This window comes from Scardinius erythrophthalmus, assembly GCF_964197995.2.
Source record: "Scardinius erythrophthalmus genome assembly, chromosome: 14".
Taxonomy (NCBI): Eukaryota; Metazoa; Chordata; class Actinopteri; order Cypriniformes; family Leuciscidae; genus Scardinius; species Scardinius erythrophthalmus.
Window position 1 is genome coordinate 22798972 of NC_138234.1, and position 19909 is coordinate 22818880.

Consider the following 19909-nt stretch of genomic DNA (forward strand, 5'->3'; position numbering starts at 1 on the left):
GTACATTATTGTAATTCCTTGCCTTATTCATTGTCCCTTTTCTAGCGTGTTGTCATGGAAATAGAGTATTAATGACGTGACTTACACATTCTGACTGGCACTTAACTTAAAAGGTTAGTTCACTTCACCCAAAAATTAAAATTATCCCATAATTTACTCTTCCTCAAGCCATAGGTGTATATGACTTTCCTCTTTCAGCCAAACACAATCAGAGTCATATTAAAAAATATCCTGGCTCTTCCAAGCTTAATAATGAGAGCGACTGGTACCTGAGTTTTTGAAGCCCAAAAAAGCGCATCCATCCATCATGAAAGGAGGGTTAATAAATGCCTTCTGAAGAGAAGCCAAGCGTTATTGTAAAAAAAATATATCTATATTTACAACTTTATAAGCTATAATCACTGCTTCCGGGAACCACATGAGTCTAGTTCTGGCGGAAGAGTGACGTCTGACCCGACGTTAAAAGCGGCAGGAGTTATTGTAGGAGAAATAATAACGAAAACACCTCATTAACGAACATTTTAGTCCGTAATTACGTTGATGGGATTAAAACTGGCGGGAAATCTCAACCATGCCAAACTGCTATTTGTCTGTATATGAGAAAGGTAGGCCTATAGGTTATATATTCTGTCTTCTGTCTCCATCTGGACTGTGATATTTCCCAACAGCTCAAACGTTGTATTTTTCCTCGCTGAATGATTAAAGTTAGGTTTTAATCAGTTTCCTTCAATCCTACACATTTGTAAAATAAGCATGTAGCCATGAACAGGCCATTTATTTTGGACTCTTTCCATTGGGTCTCCATCTTTATCATGTCATTATGAGTATTAACCCTTTCATGCATTAATTATGACAAGCTCAGTCAGGATTTTCCTCCCTATGTGTTTTTATATCTCTTAGGGTATGAAAAACAAGATCTGAACTACTTCTTTTTTTTTTTTTTTTTTTACACATTTTTTAAAGAGATTTTTCAGAGGTCCACTTGAGTGGACAATGTGTTTAATTTTAACTGAAGAGATACTGTATTGTTTTATGTACATGTGAAAACTATAAAATACAAACAAAATAATACAGCTTCAGTTATTGCAAACGCAACTGAGTTTGTTCCTGTTCGACTAGCAGACGGAGAAGAACTTCATACAAGTTGAACGTTGTACTTTTGAATACTTTTGATGTAATGAGTAAAGCAACACATTACAAGTACCATGGATTACATGATCGGATTACTTTTGAATGTTACAAGTAACACATTGCATTTCGTAATAAGATTACTTTTTTATGTAACTGCAAATTACATTCTAATAACACAAGTACATTTATATACAGCCAGAAAAGTTACAGCAGATGAAGTATTTTCAAGAACAGTCACAGTAATAGACAGTATGAACGTAGCTGAAATGTAGCTAGTGATGCATGATGTCCAATTTAGAAGACAGATGATTAATCCGAATTTCCTCCCTATCTAAAATCAATACGTACTTACAACATTTTATTTAATTTTTTTACCTGCAAGAGTCTCCTAGGATAGAGGGAATGGATGCAGATTCTGGAGCAATTTGGCATTTCTGACTGACTGTCAGCCATCTTGGTTTGGAGGGAAAAAAAATCGACATACAAGCTTGTCACTTGGTGGCAATGTATAGGATGATGCACTAGTGTCCATTGTAGTGCTTGATGTGCAACTGTGCCATCAAAACCCATGCATACAAGAATGGGCTTTTTTGTATAGCTGTCCACTATGCGTGAAAGAATTTAAAAATAAAATGCTGATATTTCATCAGTCAGGTTCAGTAGCAGTCCAGGTAATTATCAGTAACTATCCAAATAAGTTCAAGTAAAGGATTTTTTTTTTTTTTAATGTTCAATATTTTTATAAAATAAAATTATTTATTTATTTATTTTCATCCATATTGAATTTGTCACTTTCTGTGGCATTTTCTTGGGTTGGCAAAGCCAAAACTGACATCAGATGTGTTTATAGAGCCCTCTTCTGACAGAAAGAGTGTATTACAACAGAAAGACCACACTATGAAATTGTGCCCCCCGTAGGATTATGTGTGGAAATGTCAAAAAACTTCCCAAAATACTACAAGTCCTAGTAATTACTAGTAAACTAATAAAATTAGTATCATAAAAGTATCATGTGTTAACAGATAGTTATCAAATAGTTTTCAATGTCACAACCTCATGAAATTGCAGTAACATCCTGTCTAAATGTTTTACGCACACAAAATATCATTTTTCTTCCTCACATTTGTTTCCTGAGCTCCTGTAAAGTTAATCAAGAGATTTACTTCTACCTCACTTCTGCAGTTTGAGAACAATAACACAGTAGACATTACAGTTTTATAGCCATTATGAATTTTATTTTTGATTTGGAGTACAGTGATTAATAATGAATTAAATTAGTTCTAAAAAGACCACAAAAATATAAAACTTATCATGTTTAAATGCCTTATAACTGTTTAATGTCGGTCCAAGTATTCAAACATACTTGTGTTTTTATATATTGCATGCAAGTGTTAATTTTGACACTACGTTTCATCTTTTAACAGTTTTTTTTTTTTTTTTCTGACACTGATGAGCTGAATAAGAGATCTTGCTGCAATGGGTGTGAAGTTTTACAGCGTCCATCAAAAGGATGTGAAATTGCTTTAGCTTTTTCTCTGCACTCTATTTCAAGAAAGACTAAAACCTGAAACAAATTTATCTAGGGGAAAAATGCTTCGAATGGCTTCAGTGCAATGTTATCATATAGGAAATGTGTTAGATTTAATATGAAACAAGATGTATACTATATTCATCAAAGCAGTTAGGGTCATGTGACCTGTATTAGCATTGCATATGCAAAGTCTTTCACATACTTAACTTGCATTTGTGTATAGTATTGTATACATAGAAATTTTGGACCTCGCTTTTTTCCTCACACTGAAGTCAGCACTGGTGCTTGCCAGATGATGGTTTTAGACATTAGACCACAAGGATTAGCAAGAATTTACTCACAGTGTTGCTGACATCATAAAGTGAGAAACTGAGTCTCCACCCACTGAAAAGAACAATAAATACTCTTCTTCTTCTGCAGACACTCACAGATCTTCGTCTTCATCATGACCATCATCATCTCTCTGCTCCTGCTGGCCTCTCTGCTGCCACACCTGACATTCACTGGTGAGATTGATTATATAACAGTATATTATGATTATTTTTTAAGAATAATTAATTGGTATGTGCTGAATAACTTACTGATAGCATCTCTCTCAGCTCATGTGAATGTGGGTATAGTGAACGGCACAGAAGCCAAACCCCACTCCAGACCTTACATGGTTTCTATCCAGAAGAACTCTCGACATATCTGCGGTGGATTCCTCATTACTGATGAGTTTGTCTTGACTGCTGCACATTGCCGAAACAAGTAAGACAAGTAATTTTGTCTGAGCTAAATTCATGAATTTTCTATTCAATTCACATTTATTTGTATTGCGCTTTTCACAACACATTATCGTTTCAAAGCAGCTTTACAGAAAAATACCTGTTTCTACATTACAGTTTAGAGTAATCTGTTTATCAGAGGTGACTGGCGTAATCTCTACACAGGTTTTGGGTCATCTGAAATCTAACTAAACTTTAAAACTAAAAATAAATTAAATTAAAAGTTAAATTTCAATCATGATTTCATCATAACTTCACTATCTTTTCTGAAAGAATAAAGAAACCTAAAAGCTGAAGTTAAGATGAATGTTTCCATAAACAGAACAGACGAGCTGACAGTTGTGGTTGGTGCACATGACCTACGAGAAATGAATGACCGCATTAAAGTGAAGTCCTACTACAGACATCTGGATTATAGTGAAGAACCTTTTCGGAATGACATCATGCTTTTGAGGGTAACAGACTGCATTTATACCAGTTGTTCAAAATGATACCTAATCATTTAAAACTGTATATTAACATATAATTGTGTTTTGATGATTGCAGCTAGAGAAAAAAGTCAAAAAGAACAAAAATGTCAAATGGATTTCAATACCAAAGACAGAAAAAGACATCCCAGCAGATTCTGTTTGCCGTGTTGCAGGCTGGGGACGTTTAGCAACTAATGGCACTGCAAGCCCAGTCCTCATGGAAACAAATGTGAAGATCATGGATAACAAAAAATGTGAAAATAGTCGGAGATCGACGTTCTCAGCTGCACAGATGATATGTGTATATGGCAAAGGAGGAACATGTCGAGTATGTAAAACATTCTTAAATAATAATAATATTAGTAATTAACAAATAAAATAAATATATATATACAATAATAAATAAACAAATTATTATTTCAATTTATATAACACTTTACAATGCATTCTCAATGTGCTGAAGAGAGAAAGGTGATAACTGATATACTGACTTGCTGATCCTTGTTTTTTAACAGGGGGATTCAGGAGGTCCTTTGGTTTGTGGAAAAGCTGCAGTTGGCATCACATCTTTTGGAAATAAATTTCTTTGCAATTCGCCTCAGTATCCTGATGTGTATACTAAGATTTCGGCCTTTCTTCAATGGATCAAAAATATAATCAAACAAAAATAACTGACTTTACAGTATAATAATAAAAAAGATGTGTAGTACTAGTGCGTAATCAAAAATGTTTCCAAATGTTTAACAGATTTTCTCCCACATCTTGTTCTAAAAAAACTATCATGTGTTAACAACAAGTCAAATGGTCCTCAATGTTACAACCTCATGAAATTGAGTAATATCCAGTCTAAATGCATTACACAAATAAAATATACTTTTTCTCCCTCACATCTATTTCCTGAGCTTGTTTCTCAACTGGGGGATTCAGGGAGTCTTTGGTTTGTGGAAACACTGCAGTTGGTGTCACATCTTTTCATCACATTGATCTCTGTAATTCACCTCAGTTTCCTAATATGTATACAAAAATTTCAGATTTTCTTCCATGGATCAAAAATAAGTTTAATCGTCCTCAATGTTACAACCTTATGAAATTGCAGTAACAACATCCTGTTTAACTGCAGAATGCATTACACACAAAATCTATTGGGGCGTATAAATGCAGACTAGGCTGTAGACTAGGAGCCCATGTGATCAGGGTGCCTCTGTTCAGCGGCTATGAAAATATTTTCGGATTATTCTTTTTCTACAGTACTATTAATTACTGGTGTTACTGGATGGAGGTTTTAAAATATCAGACAACTGATGAGTGCACAATCGCCATGATGGACTAATCTTGTATCACCCGTCCCTACAACTTACGCCACACCGGTCACCAATAGTGGGTTTTCTAAACTGCCGCTTGTCACGAACAAGTACGGTTAATCTGAAAATGCACAAAGGATCAGAGCCCTGCTAATGCTTTAATGTAAAGGTGTTTTACCATACCAATAAAGCTAATCTGAATTTGTCAATCGCTGATTGATTTGCGATGCATTTTTCAAATGAGGAGAGACCACAGCAAGGGCCTCAACACATTTTTAATAATGTCACATGAAAGGCACAGAGAGACAGAGTAGTTTGCACCTCAATGACACATCTGTACCATTTACTTCACAGGAAACATGTGCTTTCCACTTCATATTTATCTACTTGTGTGTTCTAACATGTAACTATGTCTTGTTTGGTCTCATCTGACAGCTGAACCTAATAGATATTAAAGTATCACAATCTAGGTATTATTGCTTAAAAATGCATTGAGGAGAATATGTTAATGTGCTTCTCCCCCTCTTCATCACCCATTTGCCTTATCTTTTGGCTTCTATAAAGATACATAGTGTGTGAAGCTTGTTTACATGTGCTCATTGCGCCCTCCAGCGGTGTAGACTGCAAAAACCTATGTACATGTCTTAGTTTCAGTAAGATCAAACTGAACAGAAACTTCTTTCTTTTCATCTCATGCTATGAGAGAAAAAAACTTGTCATTGAATGGCTAGATTTACATGCTCCTTCTTTACATTCAAGACTGTGCACTGAAAAAAATGATTTGTTGAATTTAATCAATTTTTGCATTAAGTTGAACTAAAATTTATTAAGTTCAACTTAATGCATTTGTTTAAATGTAGGTAAAATCAATTGTGTGCAACCACTTCTGATAAAAAAATTGATTAAATTCAACGAATCATTTTTTTCAGTGTGTAACGGTGTAAACATAACACCTCTTACACCTCAACATTACACATCAAAGTAGAACAGATCTGTGGGAATACATAACATAATAAAAACTCTTGTTTGCAAACTAGCACTAACCTATCCCATGACACTCCTCTATGACACTAATACTGTCAACAGTTGCATCTTTTCTTTAGTTTAGTGCAAAATGCTGTTACCCATCACAAAGGGGTTGTCTATTTGAATCTTTTCTGGAGCATCCTTGCACAAGCTACAAAACAAGAACTGTTGGTCAGAATCGAAAGTTAACCACGGAAAATCTTTTTTTCCACACGGGGTTATATCTATAAATTTTCATTTTTGTTTCTCCCTTACTTTGATTTGGTAAAATTGCTTCTGTAGATTCTTCCTCGCGGGCTCGTTTGGGGTTTTCGTGGATCACTTGAAAATAGCGCTTCGTTTTCTCGTCAGCTAGCAGCTGCGTAGAAATAATGGGCGCGTTACTTAAGAATTGTGCAAAATGGAGTTGGACAAAATGACTCAATGCAGCCGGGACACGGGTTTTAATCACAGTTTAAAGTATAATAGCAGTGCACCATCAATCTCTCACGCAAACAAGCACGACAATCACTTCACACTATTAAGTGGCTGTGTTATGAACATGCAAAACTGTATCGCTCGCGTGCTGCAGTGGTAAATTTATTCATCGCACAGACCAATTTTTCTAATTGAGACTGTTGCGTACATCAACTGGTAAGGTGGTCTACGCTCCCGTCGCATGTTGCAACTCGCCAGCCATCCCCTCATTTAGAGGCTGAAGCATCTGAGGTCGATTTGTGCTGTTCATATTTTGGGGGTGATCAAGAATGGAGACTCCATCCCCGGGCGGTCCAGCTGATCTGGCGTCGTTTCGTAGCCGCACAGGCAGACCTCTTTGCCTCTCCAGAAACCACACATTGCCAGTTGTTTTACTCTCTGACCGAGGGAATACTCGGTTCAGATGCGCTGGCCCACAGCTGGCCCCGAGGCCTACACAAATATGCATTTCCCCCAGTGAGCCTACTAACACAGACATTGTGCAAGGTCAAAGAGGACGTGCTTTCCTTCTTGCAGCAGGGGTTGGAGCGAAGGCTGTCTCCCTCCACCCTGAAAGTCTATGCTGCTACCATCTCATCCCACCACGACTTGGTGGAGGGTAAGTTAGTTGGGAAGCAAGACCTGGTCATCAGGTTCCTTAGGGAGGCGAGGAGATTAAACCCACCCGCCCTCCTTCTTTACCCTCTTGGGATTTGTCTCTGGTGCTCAGAACACTTCAGAATGCCCCATTTGAGCCTTTGCAATCAGTAGACTTGAGGAGTCTCTAAAAACGTTGCTCCAGGTTGCACTGGCCTCCATTAACCCTTTCGCACGTACGATCACACCGGTGTGATCAGTCTAGGCTGGTCCCTGGAGCGTACGATCACACCGGTGTGATTAGAACGGTCAGCGCATCACGTGATCAACTGCTAAATTCAAATATGCTTTCGCGCGTTGGCTGGGCTGAGCCAGAGACAGGCGCGCTCAGAGCTGTCATATAACACTACTTTTCAGTGTTTTCAACCACATAATGTTTATTTAGGTTTCACACATATAAGCACTAAAAAAACAATACATTTAGAGTTTGTAAAATACACACTAATGTCAAAGGAAGAGGCAATAATAATCCTTTCGATTATAATTAGACACGTTTTATTCATATCAGATATTGTGTAAGTAACTTTTAAGGTTACTTTATTCTTCCCCCAGTTCACCAGCCACTTACTTTTATGTATTTCGGGAGAAGTGGATGAATTCACGTGTTGTAAATCCAACAGATCTGATTCTCTGAACTGCGTCTGCGGCACAAACTAACATGGCGGCGCCCATCGCGCATACAGCTGAACTAACGCGATCGTTATAAAGGTGTTTAAACAACAAAACACTTCCACTTGCATATATTTGACAATCGGAATATCAGATATTTCATGCCATATCAAACAAATTTGTGAATATTTTGAATAAAAAAAGAAAAAATGGCATAAAAGCAGATCATCATTCATTCAGCTCTGTTGTTGCTGCAGTGTGTCACGTGACAAGCAATGACGCGCATCACCATGGAAACCATAAAGTGACACATTCTAAATAACGGTCGCCTTGAAAAACTCACGCTGGGGGGTCAGCCAGAATATTTTAATCTTACGTGTGAAAGGGTTAAGAGGGTAGGGGACCTGCAGGCTTTTCCGGTCTACGAATCATGCCTAGAGCTCGGGCCGGGTGATTCCCATGTTACACTGAGACTCAGACCCGGATATGTGCCCAAGGTTCCCACCACTCCCTTCAGGGACCAGGTGGTGAACCTGCAAGGGCTGCCCTCAGAGGAGGTAGAACCAGCCCTAGCTTTGCTCTGTCCCGTCCGCTCTCTATGACGGTACGTAGACAGAACTCAAAGCTTCAGGACCTCAGACCAGCTCTTCGTCTGTTACGGAGGCCAGCAGAAGGGAAAGGCTGTGTCCAAGCAGTGGATGGGTGCCTTGCCTGCTCAGGTTGCGAGCTCACTCCACTAGGAGTATTGCATCTTCCTGGGCGCTGGCGCGTGGCACCTCTTTGACAGATATCTGTAGAGCTGCAGGCTGGGCGACACCTAACATGTTCGCTAGATTCTATAGCCTACGTGTAGAGCCGGTCTCCTCCTGTGTTCTCGCCTCAAACTGGTAGAAGACACTGAGTGGACCCAGCTTGTGTTAGCTTGCTGCGCTAAGACATGCGCTATTGCACCATAGAGTTCCTACGGGTAAACCCTGTGAGTCCTCCGTCACCATCGGTTGCTGGACATATAGCGGAGCGTCCGGCACTAGGCCTATATTCAGCTTAATCCTTGAGAACTGGGTTTAGACTGGGTGCCATATGTGTAACCCTATGGGGATCCTATATGTGTAATATTCCACGGCTGCTCCTAAACGGAAGCACATGTCTTTCCCTTGGAGCCAAGTCCCCCAGTATTCTATATGGAACAGCTCTACGCGGTTAGTCCTATGTACATCTCCACATAAATACTTCGGGAAGAATGTGGCTTCCGCAGCGTTCTACTTTCTAACGGAAAGGGCACGCTTTCCCAGTGTTATCCAATAATCTCACTGTTTGCGTTACCACGGAACAGCAGTGAATGATCTCTCTGTGCAAGCCCTCTCCCATCGTCTTCCAGGTAAGAAGGGGCAGCTGGCTTGCATAGGGCACTGGAAGAGGGCAGCAGCTGTGGCGCTGTGGTAAGGATTCCCTCAGTCGTTCATCGACAAATGATTGCACGCCACTGTGCATTGGCTTGTTTAGTTTACACTCGAAGAAGATTGGTTCTCTAGCAAGATTCCCTCAGTCGTTCATCGACGAACGTCTCAGTTCCCTCCTTCATGGAACGTGGGTTTCATACGTAACCGAGACGTTTCCTGTGTCAGAAAGCAGAAAAGAGGCTCTCGGGATTTTCCTGCATGACAAAAAGATTCCTGAGTCCTTTACATAAAAATCAGTCTACATCAGGCTTTTGTAGACAACCTAGGAAGTCGGGGAAGGTCTCGTTTTTTAAAGTTTCTTTACAAACTGTTCACACATTGGCAATAACAAAGCGATCAGTACATGAAAATATTGGGGAAAGTTAACTTAATGGGGAAAGTTAAAGTAATGCATTACAATATTGTGCACTCCCTAAAAAAGTAACAACTTGCATTAGTTACTTTTTATGGAAAGTAAAAATAATTCTAAGCTGGGCTGGCTTGTTAATGTTTTAATTAAAGAAAAAGTATTATTTTTGGCAAATGTAAAGGCCCTTTGAAAGGGCACCGCTCAAACAAACCTTTCAGCTGTGCTGCCATTCTGGATTGCAAAATAATAAGAGGCAAAACACTTACTTTAGCAATAAAAAAAGGGTGTGAAAAAGGAAACACAAATGTGATGTTTAACTTGACTGAATTGGAACAACAAAAGTCAGCAGCAAAGAAATTGGATAATAAAGTGAGATTAAGTACATACATTACATTTATCATTTTAACATATTTAATTATTGTATTTTTGCATAATATTCTGAGTTTGCTTTTCACTGTTTTTATTCATTTTGGGGAATACTGAATCTGATTTTGTTCAAGTGAGAGGAGTAAATGCATGCTCACCTTTAGTCTAGAACTACAATAACCATCATGTTCACACACAGCGCACACAACGCCTCCTTACTCAAGATTTCTCTCAACATGGGGACAGGAGAGATGTTGGTCAATAAATGGGAAAACGGAGTAGCATTACTTATTTGGAAATAGTAACTTGTTGCTCATTTAAAAGTAATGAGTAACTTTACTAGTTACGTGAAAACAAGTAATAAAAACTCGGTGAGTGTTTTAGCGCAATTTTCTCACCTCATGGGATCACAACACTAAGAGATAGTAAATCTTTTCCTGGATTTTTTTTGTGCGTTCCCGAGATTAGACCTTCCTTAACATAATGCCAAAAACCCGAAGTCTCTAGGTGGTCTGGTTGAGGAGTAGATAGAAGTGCAAGATTGGTGCGCACAGACACAAAGAACAGAAATCATGAGTTAACAATCGCAATTTCCGGGGGAAAATTGCGCTAAAAAAAGAAAGAAAGAATCAGATGTAGGCCTACTTGTAATATGTTGCCCGCAAAACCAATAAGAACAAATCAAAAGATTCAAATGAATATTGCAAATGGCTGGGAAAATGCTGTTTCACACTTTCACAATATTCGTTATGAGTAATTCTTGCTGATAAGATCTGCAACTTTTTTTTTCTCTCCTTATTAGTTTAACATGATAGTACATTCTGATGAAAAAAAAGAGGTTTCATTTTCACTCCAAGCATTTTTTAAATGTTTTAAAAAAAAATTTATTATTTTAGTTGCATGCACTATAATATGGTTCTCAATTACCATACGAATTTCAGTAATTCATTAAAGATGTGACACAAGAGATGCAGCACCGGAGAAGTTAATGAGAAGTAAATAAATATATTAAGGTCATTTTTTTTCTTTTTAACTAGTGAAAATGAACCAGTTATTAATTATTCACTTAGTCATGCTACAGCTCACTTGAATTTGTTCTAGATCATTAGATATGACTTTGTGGTGCACTGGAAACCGATCTGATAAAGAGACCAGAAACTCTTTCCATTATGTGTGGAAATGTAAAAATAAAATAAAAAAAACTCCCAAAAATACTACCCGTCCTAAATAGTATGCAAAATTTGTATCATAAGAGTATCATGTATTAACAACAATAAGTCAAATAGTCTTCAATGTTACAACCTCATGAAATTGAGTAACATCCTGTCTAAATGCATTGCACACACAAAATACAAATTTTCTTCCTCACATTTGTTTCCTGAGCTCCCGTAAAGTTAATCAAGAGCTTTACTTCTGCCTCACTTCTGCAGTTTGAGAACAACAACACAGTAGACATTACAGTTTTATAGCCATTATGAATTTTATTTTTGATTTGGAGTACAGTGATTAATAATGAAGACTTCAAATGGCTGACAGCCCCTGGTCTACTTCTAAAAAAAACACAAACATATAAAACCTATCATGTTTAAATGCCTCATAACTGTTTAATGTCGGTCCAAGTATTCAAACATATTTGTGTTTTATATATTGCATGCAAGTGTTAATTTTGACACTATGTTTTATCTTTTAACAGTTTTTTTTTTTTTTTTTTGTCGTCTGACACTGTGGTTGGAGCTGAAGAGCTGAATAAGAGATCTTGCTGCAATGGGTGTGAAGTTTTACAGTGTCCATCAAAAGGATGTGAAATTGCTTTAGCTTTTTCTCTGCACTCTATTTCAAGAAAGACTAAAACCTGAAACAAATTTATCTAGGGGAAAAATGCTTGGAATGGCTTCAGTGCAATGTTATCATATAGGAAATGTGTTAGATTTAATATGAAAAAAAATGTATACACTGCATTCATCAAAGCAGTTAGGGTCATGTGACCTGTATTAGCTTTGCATATGCAAAGTCTTTCACATACTTGCATTTGTATAGTGTTACCTACATAGAAAATTGTTTTAGGGTTTTACAAAAGTGACATTGCCTTATACAGAGATTTTGGACCTCACTTTTTTCCTCACACCAATGTCAGCACTGGTGCTTGCCAGATGAGGTGCTTACATGATGGTAACAAGAAGTTATGGTTTTAGACATTAGTCTCCACCCACTGAAAAAAAACAATAAATACTCTGCTTCTTCTGCAGACACTCACTGATCATCCTCTTCATCATGACCATCATCATCATCTCTCTGCTCCTGCTGGCCTCTCTGCTGCCACACCTGACCTTCACTGGTGAGATTGATTATATAACAGCAAATTATGATTTTTACGAATGTTTGATTTGTATATGCGTTGAATAAGTTGACTGACAGCACTCCCTCTCTCTCTCTCAGCTCATGTGAATGTGGGTATAGTGAACGGCACAGAAGCCGAACCCCACTCCAGACCCTACATGGTTTCTATCCAAGTGAAAAGTCAACATATCTGCGGTGGATTCCTCATTTCTGATAAGTTTGTCTTGACTGCTGGACATTGCCAAATTAAGTAAGACTGTATTTTTTTTCTAAGCTAAAATCATGAATTTTCTATTCAATTCACATTTATTTGTATTGCGCTTTTCACAACACATTATCGTTTCAAAGCAGCTTTATAGAAAAATACATGTTTCTACATTACAGTTTAGAGTAATCTGTTATCAGAGGCGACTGTGAAAGTAATGTTCATATGACAAAAATATAGTGCTAAGATAATACAAATCATGCAGTTATAATAAAAATAAGTTAAGCAATTTTAATAATAAAAAAAAAGATTCAACTAATTTTTTTACGTCAGTTTAAATGTAATTTAAGTTGAAATTACATAAACATCCAAGTTGATTGTACTTAAAAAATTTAAGGCAGCAACGTTTTTTTTTTTTTTTACTGTGTACTAGTTGTGATCATAATGATTACAATATATAGAAAATTTGGCAGTGGTGCATGTTGATTCAGAGTTGGCATCATCTGAAGTCTTCTTAGGGGTTGGCGTAATCTCTTCACAGGTTTTGGGTCATCTGAAATCTTCATAAGAAGATTCAAACTAAACTAATTTAAAAGTAAAATCTCAATTATAATTCTTTCTCTGAAAGAATAAAGAAACCTAAAAGCTGAAGTTAAGATGAATGTTTCCATAAACAGAACAGACGAGCTGACAGTTGTGGTTGGTGCACATGACCTACGAGAAATGAATGTCCGCATTAAAGTGACGTCCTCCTACAAACATCTGAATTATAGTGAAGAACCTTATCGGAATGACATCATGCTTTTGAGGGTAACAGACTGCATTTATACCAGTTGTTCAAAATGATACCTAATCATTTAAAACTGTCTATTAACATATAATTGTGTTTTTATGATTGCAGCTAGAGAAAAAAGTCGAAAAGAACAAAAATGTCGAATGGATTTCAATACCAAAAACAGAAGGAGACATCGCAGCAGATTCTGTTTGCAGTGTTGCAGGCTGGGGACGTTTAGTAACTAATGGCACTGCAAGCCCAGTCCTCATGGAAACAAATGTGAAGATCATGGATAACAAAAAATGTGCAAATAGTTGGGGATCGACGTTCTCAGCTGCACAGATGATGTGTGTATATGGCGATGGAGGAACCTGTGATGTATGTAAACTTTATATTAGTAATTAACAAATAAAATAAATATATCTGTAGAATAATAAATAAATTATTATTTTGATTTACTTAACACATTACAATGCTTGAAGCAGTCTCAATGTGCTGAAGAGAATCCTTGTGTTTTTTAACAGGGGGATTCAGGAGGTCCTTTGGTTTGTGGAGACACTGCAGTTGGTGTCACATCTTTCGGTGACCCTAAACACTGTAATTCACTTGAATATCCTGAAGTTTATACGAAGATTTCAGCATTTCTTCCATGGATCAAAGACATAATTAGAAATAATTGACTTTAATGATAAAAAAGATGTGTAGTACTAGTTCTTAATCAGATATGTTTCCAAATGTTTAACAGATTTTCTCCCACATCTTTTTCAAATAAAACTATCAAGACAAGTCAAATGGTCCTCAATTTTATAACCTCATGAAATTACAGTAACAGTAAAAGTTTATTTTCAGATTTTTCAGATCTTCCATTGATAACGAGCATTATTGGATATGTTAATTGAATTGATTGCCGGGTGATTTTACTTTTTTAAAGTTAAGTTCATTTGCCCTCAAAACTTCTTTCGATAAACATAATATACATTGCAATATATATAAATATGTACTGTGCGCTTTCATCTCAATGACAAAATAAACAAATTATCCTGAACATTGTATAATCATTTGTTACTTGTGTCATAAAGCAGAAAATAGGCTCTTGGGAAATATAATATCATGAAGGAAATGCAGATTCACATCTGTACGCCGCTCAAACAAAGCGTTCAGCTGTGCTGCCATTGCAAAAGAATAAGAGGCAAAACAAACACAAAAATTACTTTAGCAATTAAAAAAAAAAGGGGGGGGGGGACACAAATGTGATGTTTAACTTGATTGAATTGGAACAACAAAAGTCAGCAGCAAAGAAATTGGATAATATAACATTTTAGCATAATATTCTGAGTTTGCTTTTACTGTTTTTATTCATTTTGAGAATACTACTAATAGAGGAGTAAATGCATGCTCACTTTTAGTCTAGGGAGACCGGGGACAGTTGCAACAGGGGATGATTGCAACATGTCATTTTTCTCCAATCAGAAACAAGCTAGAGTGATGACACTCACACTGTATGCACAGTTAGACCCTTCCCCCACCAAGAAGACAGTAGACATATTCAAACAACAAAACTTGTTTTGGAGGTATGAAAGTAAATTTTTTCATGAGATGTATTTTTGTCATACTGTTCTGACATTTCGTATGAATTAATTAAAACTTAGTTTGAATTATTGTTTTGTTGACTTCTAAGTTTAGCATGTGTCAAAGTCATGTGTCTAGCAGGCATATGGTGTTCTGTCGTGGCTGACAGGGTTGGGGACAGTTGCAACAAGTTATAAATTGCATGTTTAATAAAAGTTTGTTGCATTGCAAACTGTTCAATTCTTCCTGTATGACACTGAAATACGGAGAGATTGAATAGCATCTGTAACACCTGCACACTGAATCTATGTAGGCCTATGTTCTACACATAAACAAACAAAACTAATATTATAGTAGGCCTAAAACAGTTAATATTTTCATAATTCTATGCTCATTGAGACAAAAAGCTAAAGTTAATCAGTGAAATTGAAGGTATTTTTAACATGTTGCAACCATCTCCTGGGTTGGGGTCAGTTGCAACATCTGGCTTCTTCCATTCAAATAAATACTGTGAACGATATGTCATATGTAATCTATCTTTAAATGGTATGGGTAATTAGCAGACAGATGCAAGTTTAATACAAATTTGGTTGGTCTAGTCCAAATAGTCTGTGAGTAACTGAGAAAAATGCAAAAAGTGTTGCTTATTTGGAAAAGTAGCATGTTGTTAATTTAAAAGTAATGTGTAACTTTAATAGTTACTTACATTTATTGTTATTTTTATCAGATGTACTTGTAATGTGTCGCCCCCAAAACCCATAAGAACAAATCAAAACATTCAAATGAGCATTGCAACTGGCTGGGAAAATGCTGTAATTCTTGCTGATAAGATCTGCTCTTTTTTAACCTTATTAGTTGAACATGATTGTACATTCTGATAAAAAAGCTGTTTCCTGTTGACAACATATGCAGCCCATGTCTTAAATGTATGATCTGATATGGATTTTCTGCCTGAACTGTTATTTTTAATGCATTTTAAGGTATGTTCATTCTGTTCAGTAAATTTAACATCACTCTTGCCACAAGTGAGAGTATTTCATGTACAAATTCAACAGCAAATTTACTGTCCCTTACCGTTTTTCATCTTGACAGAGAGTTGTGGAGCTTATGAGCTCAACTGCGGTTCTAGCCACATATCTGTTCAACCACATCCACCCAGGCCATGGTGAACTTTCCTTTTTTTTATGAGTAAAAAAATTATTATCAATGTATTTTTTACATTTATTATTTTTGTTGCATGCACTATAACACGGTTCTCGATTTCCATCTACATTTTCTGTATGAATTTCAGTACTTTTATTTTATTTATTTATGCCATGTTATTAATTATTCACTTAGTCATGTCTACAGCTCACTTGAATTTGTTTGAGATCATTAGATATGATATTGTGGTTCCATGGAAGCTGGTCTGATACATAGTTACCAGAAGCTCAGTGTCTCCACCCACCCTTATATTTATACAGTGTTTTATCATGAGAGCTCACTGATCGTCTTCTTCATCATGACCATCATCATCATCTCTCTGCTCCTGCTGGCATCTCTGCTGCCACACCTGACCTTCACTGGTGAGACTAACTGAACTGAATATTGATTTAATCAATATTGAGTTAATAATGCAACTACCCCCCCCCCCCTCTCTCTCTCAGCTCATGTGAATGTGGGTATAGTGAACGGCACAGAAGCCAAACCACACTCCAGACCTTACATGGTTTCTATTCAGAAGAACTGGCTCCATAACTGCGGTGGATTCCTCATTTCTGATCAGTTTGTCTTGACTGCTGCACATTGTCGAAACAAGTACATTCTATTGTTTGGAAATGTTTATCATGACATTTGACATAGGCTTCTATACTCTAAAAAGAAAAGGATGATTATATTGATCAACTCTATTTGCTATTAACAGACTGGAGAATTTGACAGTTGTGGTTGGCGCACATGACCTAAAAAACACGACTGAGGGTTCAGTCCGCATCGGAGTAAAGTCCTACCACCAGCATCCAGACTTTACCGTGGAACCTGTTATGAATGACATTATGCTTTTAAGGGTAACAATCTGTACTCATTTCAGTTCAAAATGATATCTGGTAACACTTTAGCATAATAATGGTCCGTCATTAATAACTAAGCAGGAAGTGATGCAGGACTAACATTAACACTTCATCTACTAACTAATATAGAAACAAGCTTATCACTAAGTATTATCAAATTTAGGAGATAGTTCCTTATTAGGTAATCAATAATTAATCAGCCTCATAAATAACTATTAACTACTGACAAATGTCACATTATCACATGTCTGAAACGTAATTAGTCATCATTTTTACTCTGAATAGTCATAAAATGCATCACTAATTACTTGTGTTACCAAGTTACTATGCAGGAACTACTTATAATCTGGACCATTATTTCTAAAGTGAAAAAGATGCTTTAAAGTGATCAATAGGCCATATTTTAACACAGCTGCAAATTATTTTATAATCTTACCTGTACAGTATTTTAAAACTTTCGCTAAGGAAAAGAATAGCCCACTACAACGTACAAAACTATTGACAACAAGACAAACACTTAAACAATATTAAACTAATACTGGGTCATTTCCATAACAGCCAGTAAGACGCAAGATGGCGCCAGTTGCATTTGTGATAAGAGACATAAACAAACCTCGAATACATGCAGCGTCGTGTTTTCCTTCTCTTCCTCTCTGGCTCTTAATTATTTTAATTGTATTGATTTCATGATATATGTCTCGTTCTTTATTGTTTCTGTTGTTATGTATTGTGATATTTTTTAGTTTCCAGGCATAAAAAAAAAAAAAAAAAAAAAATGTTGTGATGGATGACGGACCGCTAAATACAACGATTGGCCAATCAAAACCAAGTATTACACAGAGTGCAGCGTCAGCTAAATCACTGTAATTGTACTCTATGTTGCAATTTGCACATTTATCTTATTATTTTGCATATCATTTTTAGAAGAGGTTAGTGTATGTGTGCAGGGGCTCAAAAATATCAAATAGTAAAATGTACAAATAGCCAGCGTTTATAAGATAAATATAAAGGATTCATGTTTCTAAAGCTTTGCATACGTAAATGCTTTTATTTAGATGCTGTCAATACATCAGCGTATCTGAACCTTTACAAAGATGCATAAATACTTGATCAGAAAAGAAACCAGACAAACAAATCTCAGCTAAAGAGAAACGATCTAAGAGGGGTTACATCTGTTATGATAAAATAAAATGGAATAAAATAACATTTGGAAAACCGTCGTTCAATATGATTAAATCTTTCTTTGTGATTTTGTACAACAGCTGGATAAAAAGGTCACACAAAATGAGAAAGTCAACTGGATTTCCATACCAATGAAAGAAGAGGACAATGAAGTGCGTTCTGTTTGCAGTGTTTCAGGCTGGGGAAGACTGAATACTAATGGCCCACTTAGCAATCGTCTCATGGAGACAAATGTGAAGATCATAAATAACACAAATTGTGAAAATAAATGGGGAGAAGGCAACTTTTCAGCTTCACAGATGATGTGTACATATGGCGATGGAGGAAGTTGCACCGTAAGTACAAGATCATCATCTGTCATATGATCCAAACACTGACTGATATGAAGCCCAAAATTGTGCACTTTGTGTTTGCATTTTTAACAGGGGGATTCAGGAGGTCCTTTGGTTTGTGGAGACACTGCAGTTGGTGTCACATCCTTTGGAGACCCAGATCTCTGTAATTCACCTAAACTACCTGAAGTTTATATGAAGGTTTCAGCATATCTTCCATGGATACATAAGTTTATTGGAAATGTTTATTAACATTTTCTTGATTTTGTCTTGAATGTCTCCAAATTGTTTCAATAAATGCATCAAATCAATCATCCTGAGTCAAGTGGCTTTTTTTAATCTAGCCCTATTTTTTTTTGTATCACATTTATAGATTATAGATGCTCAGCCCACAATGGTTTACGCAACATATTGTGAAGTTTTACCACATCCGCCGTGAACATTGTGAAACTGCAATGCCTTTACAGCACAAACCATGTTTGATTGGGACAGAATTGTAAAGCAAGACTTCACTGGAACTTTGCGGATTATGAGATCTTCACAATAACTGATTGAACATCTGCTTTATATTCTGAGTTCAATACAAGTTAAGCTCGTATAGCAGTTGTTTTTGTTGATTATCACAAAAATAATGAATACAAGCACTTATAATAAAAGTGAATCCATACATGTTAAAATACTCACTTTTCAATGGTGTAGCCACAAGAGACAAACAATATGGGTCAACACAATTTTAGTGTGAAAAAATCACTTACTAACCTTTTTTTGTGTAAAGTTATATTACATTTTTTACAACTTTACCACAATGACAATGGCGTTAACACTTAAGTGACTGTAAAATGATGAACTTTATTATTAAACCACTTTACAAATCATACAACAGTTTCATCAGAATATTAATGCTTTTATAAAATTACAGGATTCACATTTCTACTTTTAAAACCTCCAAAAATGGACCCCATTCACATCCATTATGTGCCTCACCGTAACATTTTTGTTTTGTTTTTGCTTTAAAAAAAAAAAAAGTCGATTTATGCTGTTGATTTATCTTAACTATTGAAAAATGTATATTATGTAATACATAATGCATTTTATGTAATAAAGTACATTTACGTCATTAGTATTCCTTTGGTATTTAAGCCCAGTGTTTTCTGTGTTCATTGTTCGGTGTCGTCAGTATTTGATTGTGGTTGTGTTCTCCAGTGTTCCCCGTTGGATTTATTATTAAATGCTATTCTATTTCCTTGATCTCCTGCGTTTGTGTGATTTGCACAACCAGATCGTGACAGAACACCCAACCTAAACAGAAGTTAATTCACCATGGACCTTCCCACTGTT

General features: G+C 36.4%; 3 protein-coding genes across 4 annotated transcripts; all 3 read left to right on the plus strand.

The window, feature by feature from the left end:
* Positions 1 to 2670: 2670 nt before the first annotated feature.
* LOC308701775 (granzyme B(G,H)-like) lies at positions 2671 to 5407 on the plus strand. 2 transcript variants are annotated; one of them, XM_081384208.1, is made up of 5 exons: positions 2671 to 3168; positions 3262 to 3412; positions 3752 to 3884; positions 3976 to 4227; positions 4415 to 5407. In XM_081384208.1, the coding sequence occupies exons 1-5, from the start codon at positions 3108 to 3110 to the stop codon at positions 4568 to 4570; spliced, it is 753 nt and encodes a 250-aa protein (XP_081240334.1). In that variant the 5' UTR covers positions 2671 to 3107; the 3' UTR covers positions 4571 to 5407. The 2 variants fall into 2 exon arrangements, with proteins under 2 accessions (XP_081240334.1, XP_081240333.1); XM_081384207.1 differs by having other exon boundaries at positions 3095 to 3168; positions 3250 to 3412; positions 4415 to 4785.
* A 6974-nt stretch (positions 5408 to 12381) lies between these two features.
* Positions 12382 to 14483, plus strand: LOC308701776 (cathepsin G-like). The gene is made up of 5 exons (XM_081384209.1): positions 12382 to 12458; positions 12560 to 12710; positions 13343 to 13475; positions 13567 to 13818; positions 13965 to 14483. The coding sequence occupies exons 1-5, from the start codon at positions 12395 to 12397 to the stop codon at positions 14118 to 14120; spliced, it is 756 nt and encodes a 251-aa protein (XP_081240335.1). The 5' UTR covers positions 12382 to 12394; the 3' UTR covers positions 14121 to 14483.
* Positions 14484 to 14936: 453 nt separating this feature from the next.
* Positions 14937 to 18880, plus strand: LOC308701923 (mast cell protease 4-like). Its single transcript, XM_081384402.1, has 7 exons — positions 14937 to 15011; positions 16102 to 16174; positions 16473 to 16574; positions 16656 to 16806; positions 16913 to 17054; positions 18320 to 18574; positions 18665 to 18880. Exons 2-7 carry the CDS (start codon positions 16117 to 16119, stop codon positions 18821 to 18823), a joined length of 867 nt encoding a protein of 288 aa, XP_081240528.1. The 5' UTR covers positions 14937 to 15011; positions 16102 to 16116; the 3' UTR covers positions 18824 to 18880.
* Positions 18881 to 19909: the final 1029 nt, after the last annotated feature.

Bases quoted from the DNA above. Each gene is read 5' to 3' on its own strand.
- LOC308701775 (XM_081384207.1), top strand. From the start codon at position 3,108: ATGACCATCATCATCTCTCTGCTCCTGCTGGCCTCTCTGCTGCCACAC. The intron at 3,169-3,249 runs GTGAGATTGATT...ACTTACTGATAG, and splicing joins GCCACACCTGACATTCACTG to CATCTCTCTCAGCTCATGTG. The intron at 3,413-3,751 runs GTAAGACAAGTA...TTCCATAAACAG, and splicing joins GCTGCACATTGCCGAAACAA to AACAGACGAGCTGACAGTTG.
- LOC308701776 (XM_081384209.1), top strand. From the start codon at position 12,395: ATGACCATCATCATCATCTCTCTGCTCCTGCTGGCCTCTCTGCTGCCA. The intron at 13,476-13,566 runs GTAACAGACTGC...TTATGATTGCAG, and splicing joins ATGACATCATGCTTTTGAGG to CTAGAGAAAAAAGTCGAAAA. The intron at 13,819-13,964 runs GTATGTAAACTT...GTTTTTTAACAG, and splicing joins GCGATGGAGGAACCTGTGAT to GGGGATTCAGGAGGTCCTTT.
- LOC308701923 (XM_081384402.1), top strand. From the start codon at position 16,117: ATGAGCTCAACTGCGGTTCTAGCCACATATCTGTTCAACCACATCCAC. The intron at 16,575-16,655 runs GTGAGACTAACT...TCTCTCTCTCAG, and splicing joins GCCACACCTGACCTTCACTG to CTCATGTGAATGTGGGTATA. The intron at 17,055-18,319 runs GTAACAATCTGT...TTTGTACAACAG, and splicing joins ATGACATTATGCTTTTAAGG to CTGGATAAAAAGGTCACACA.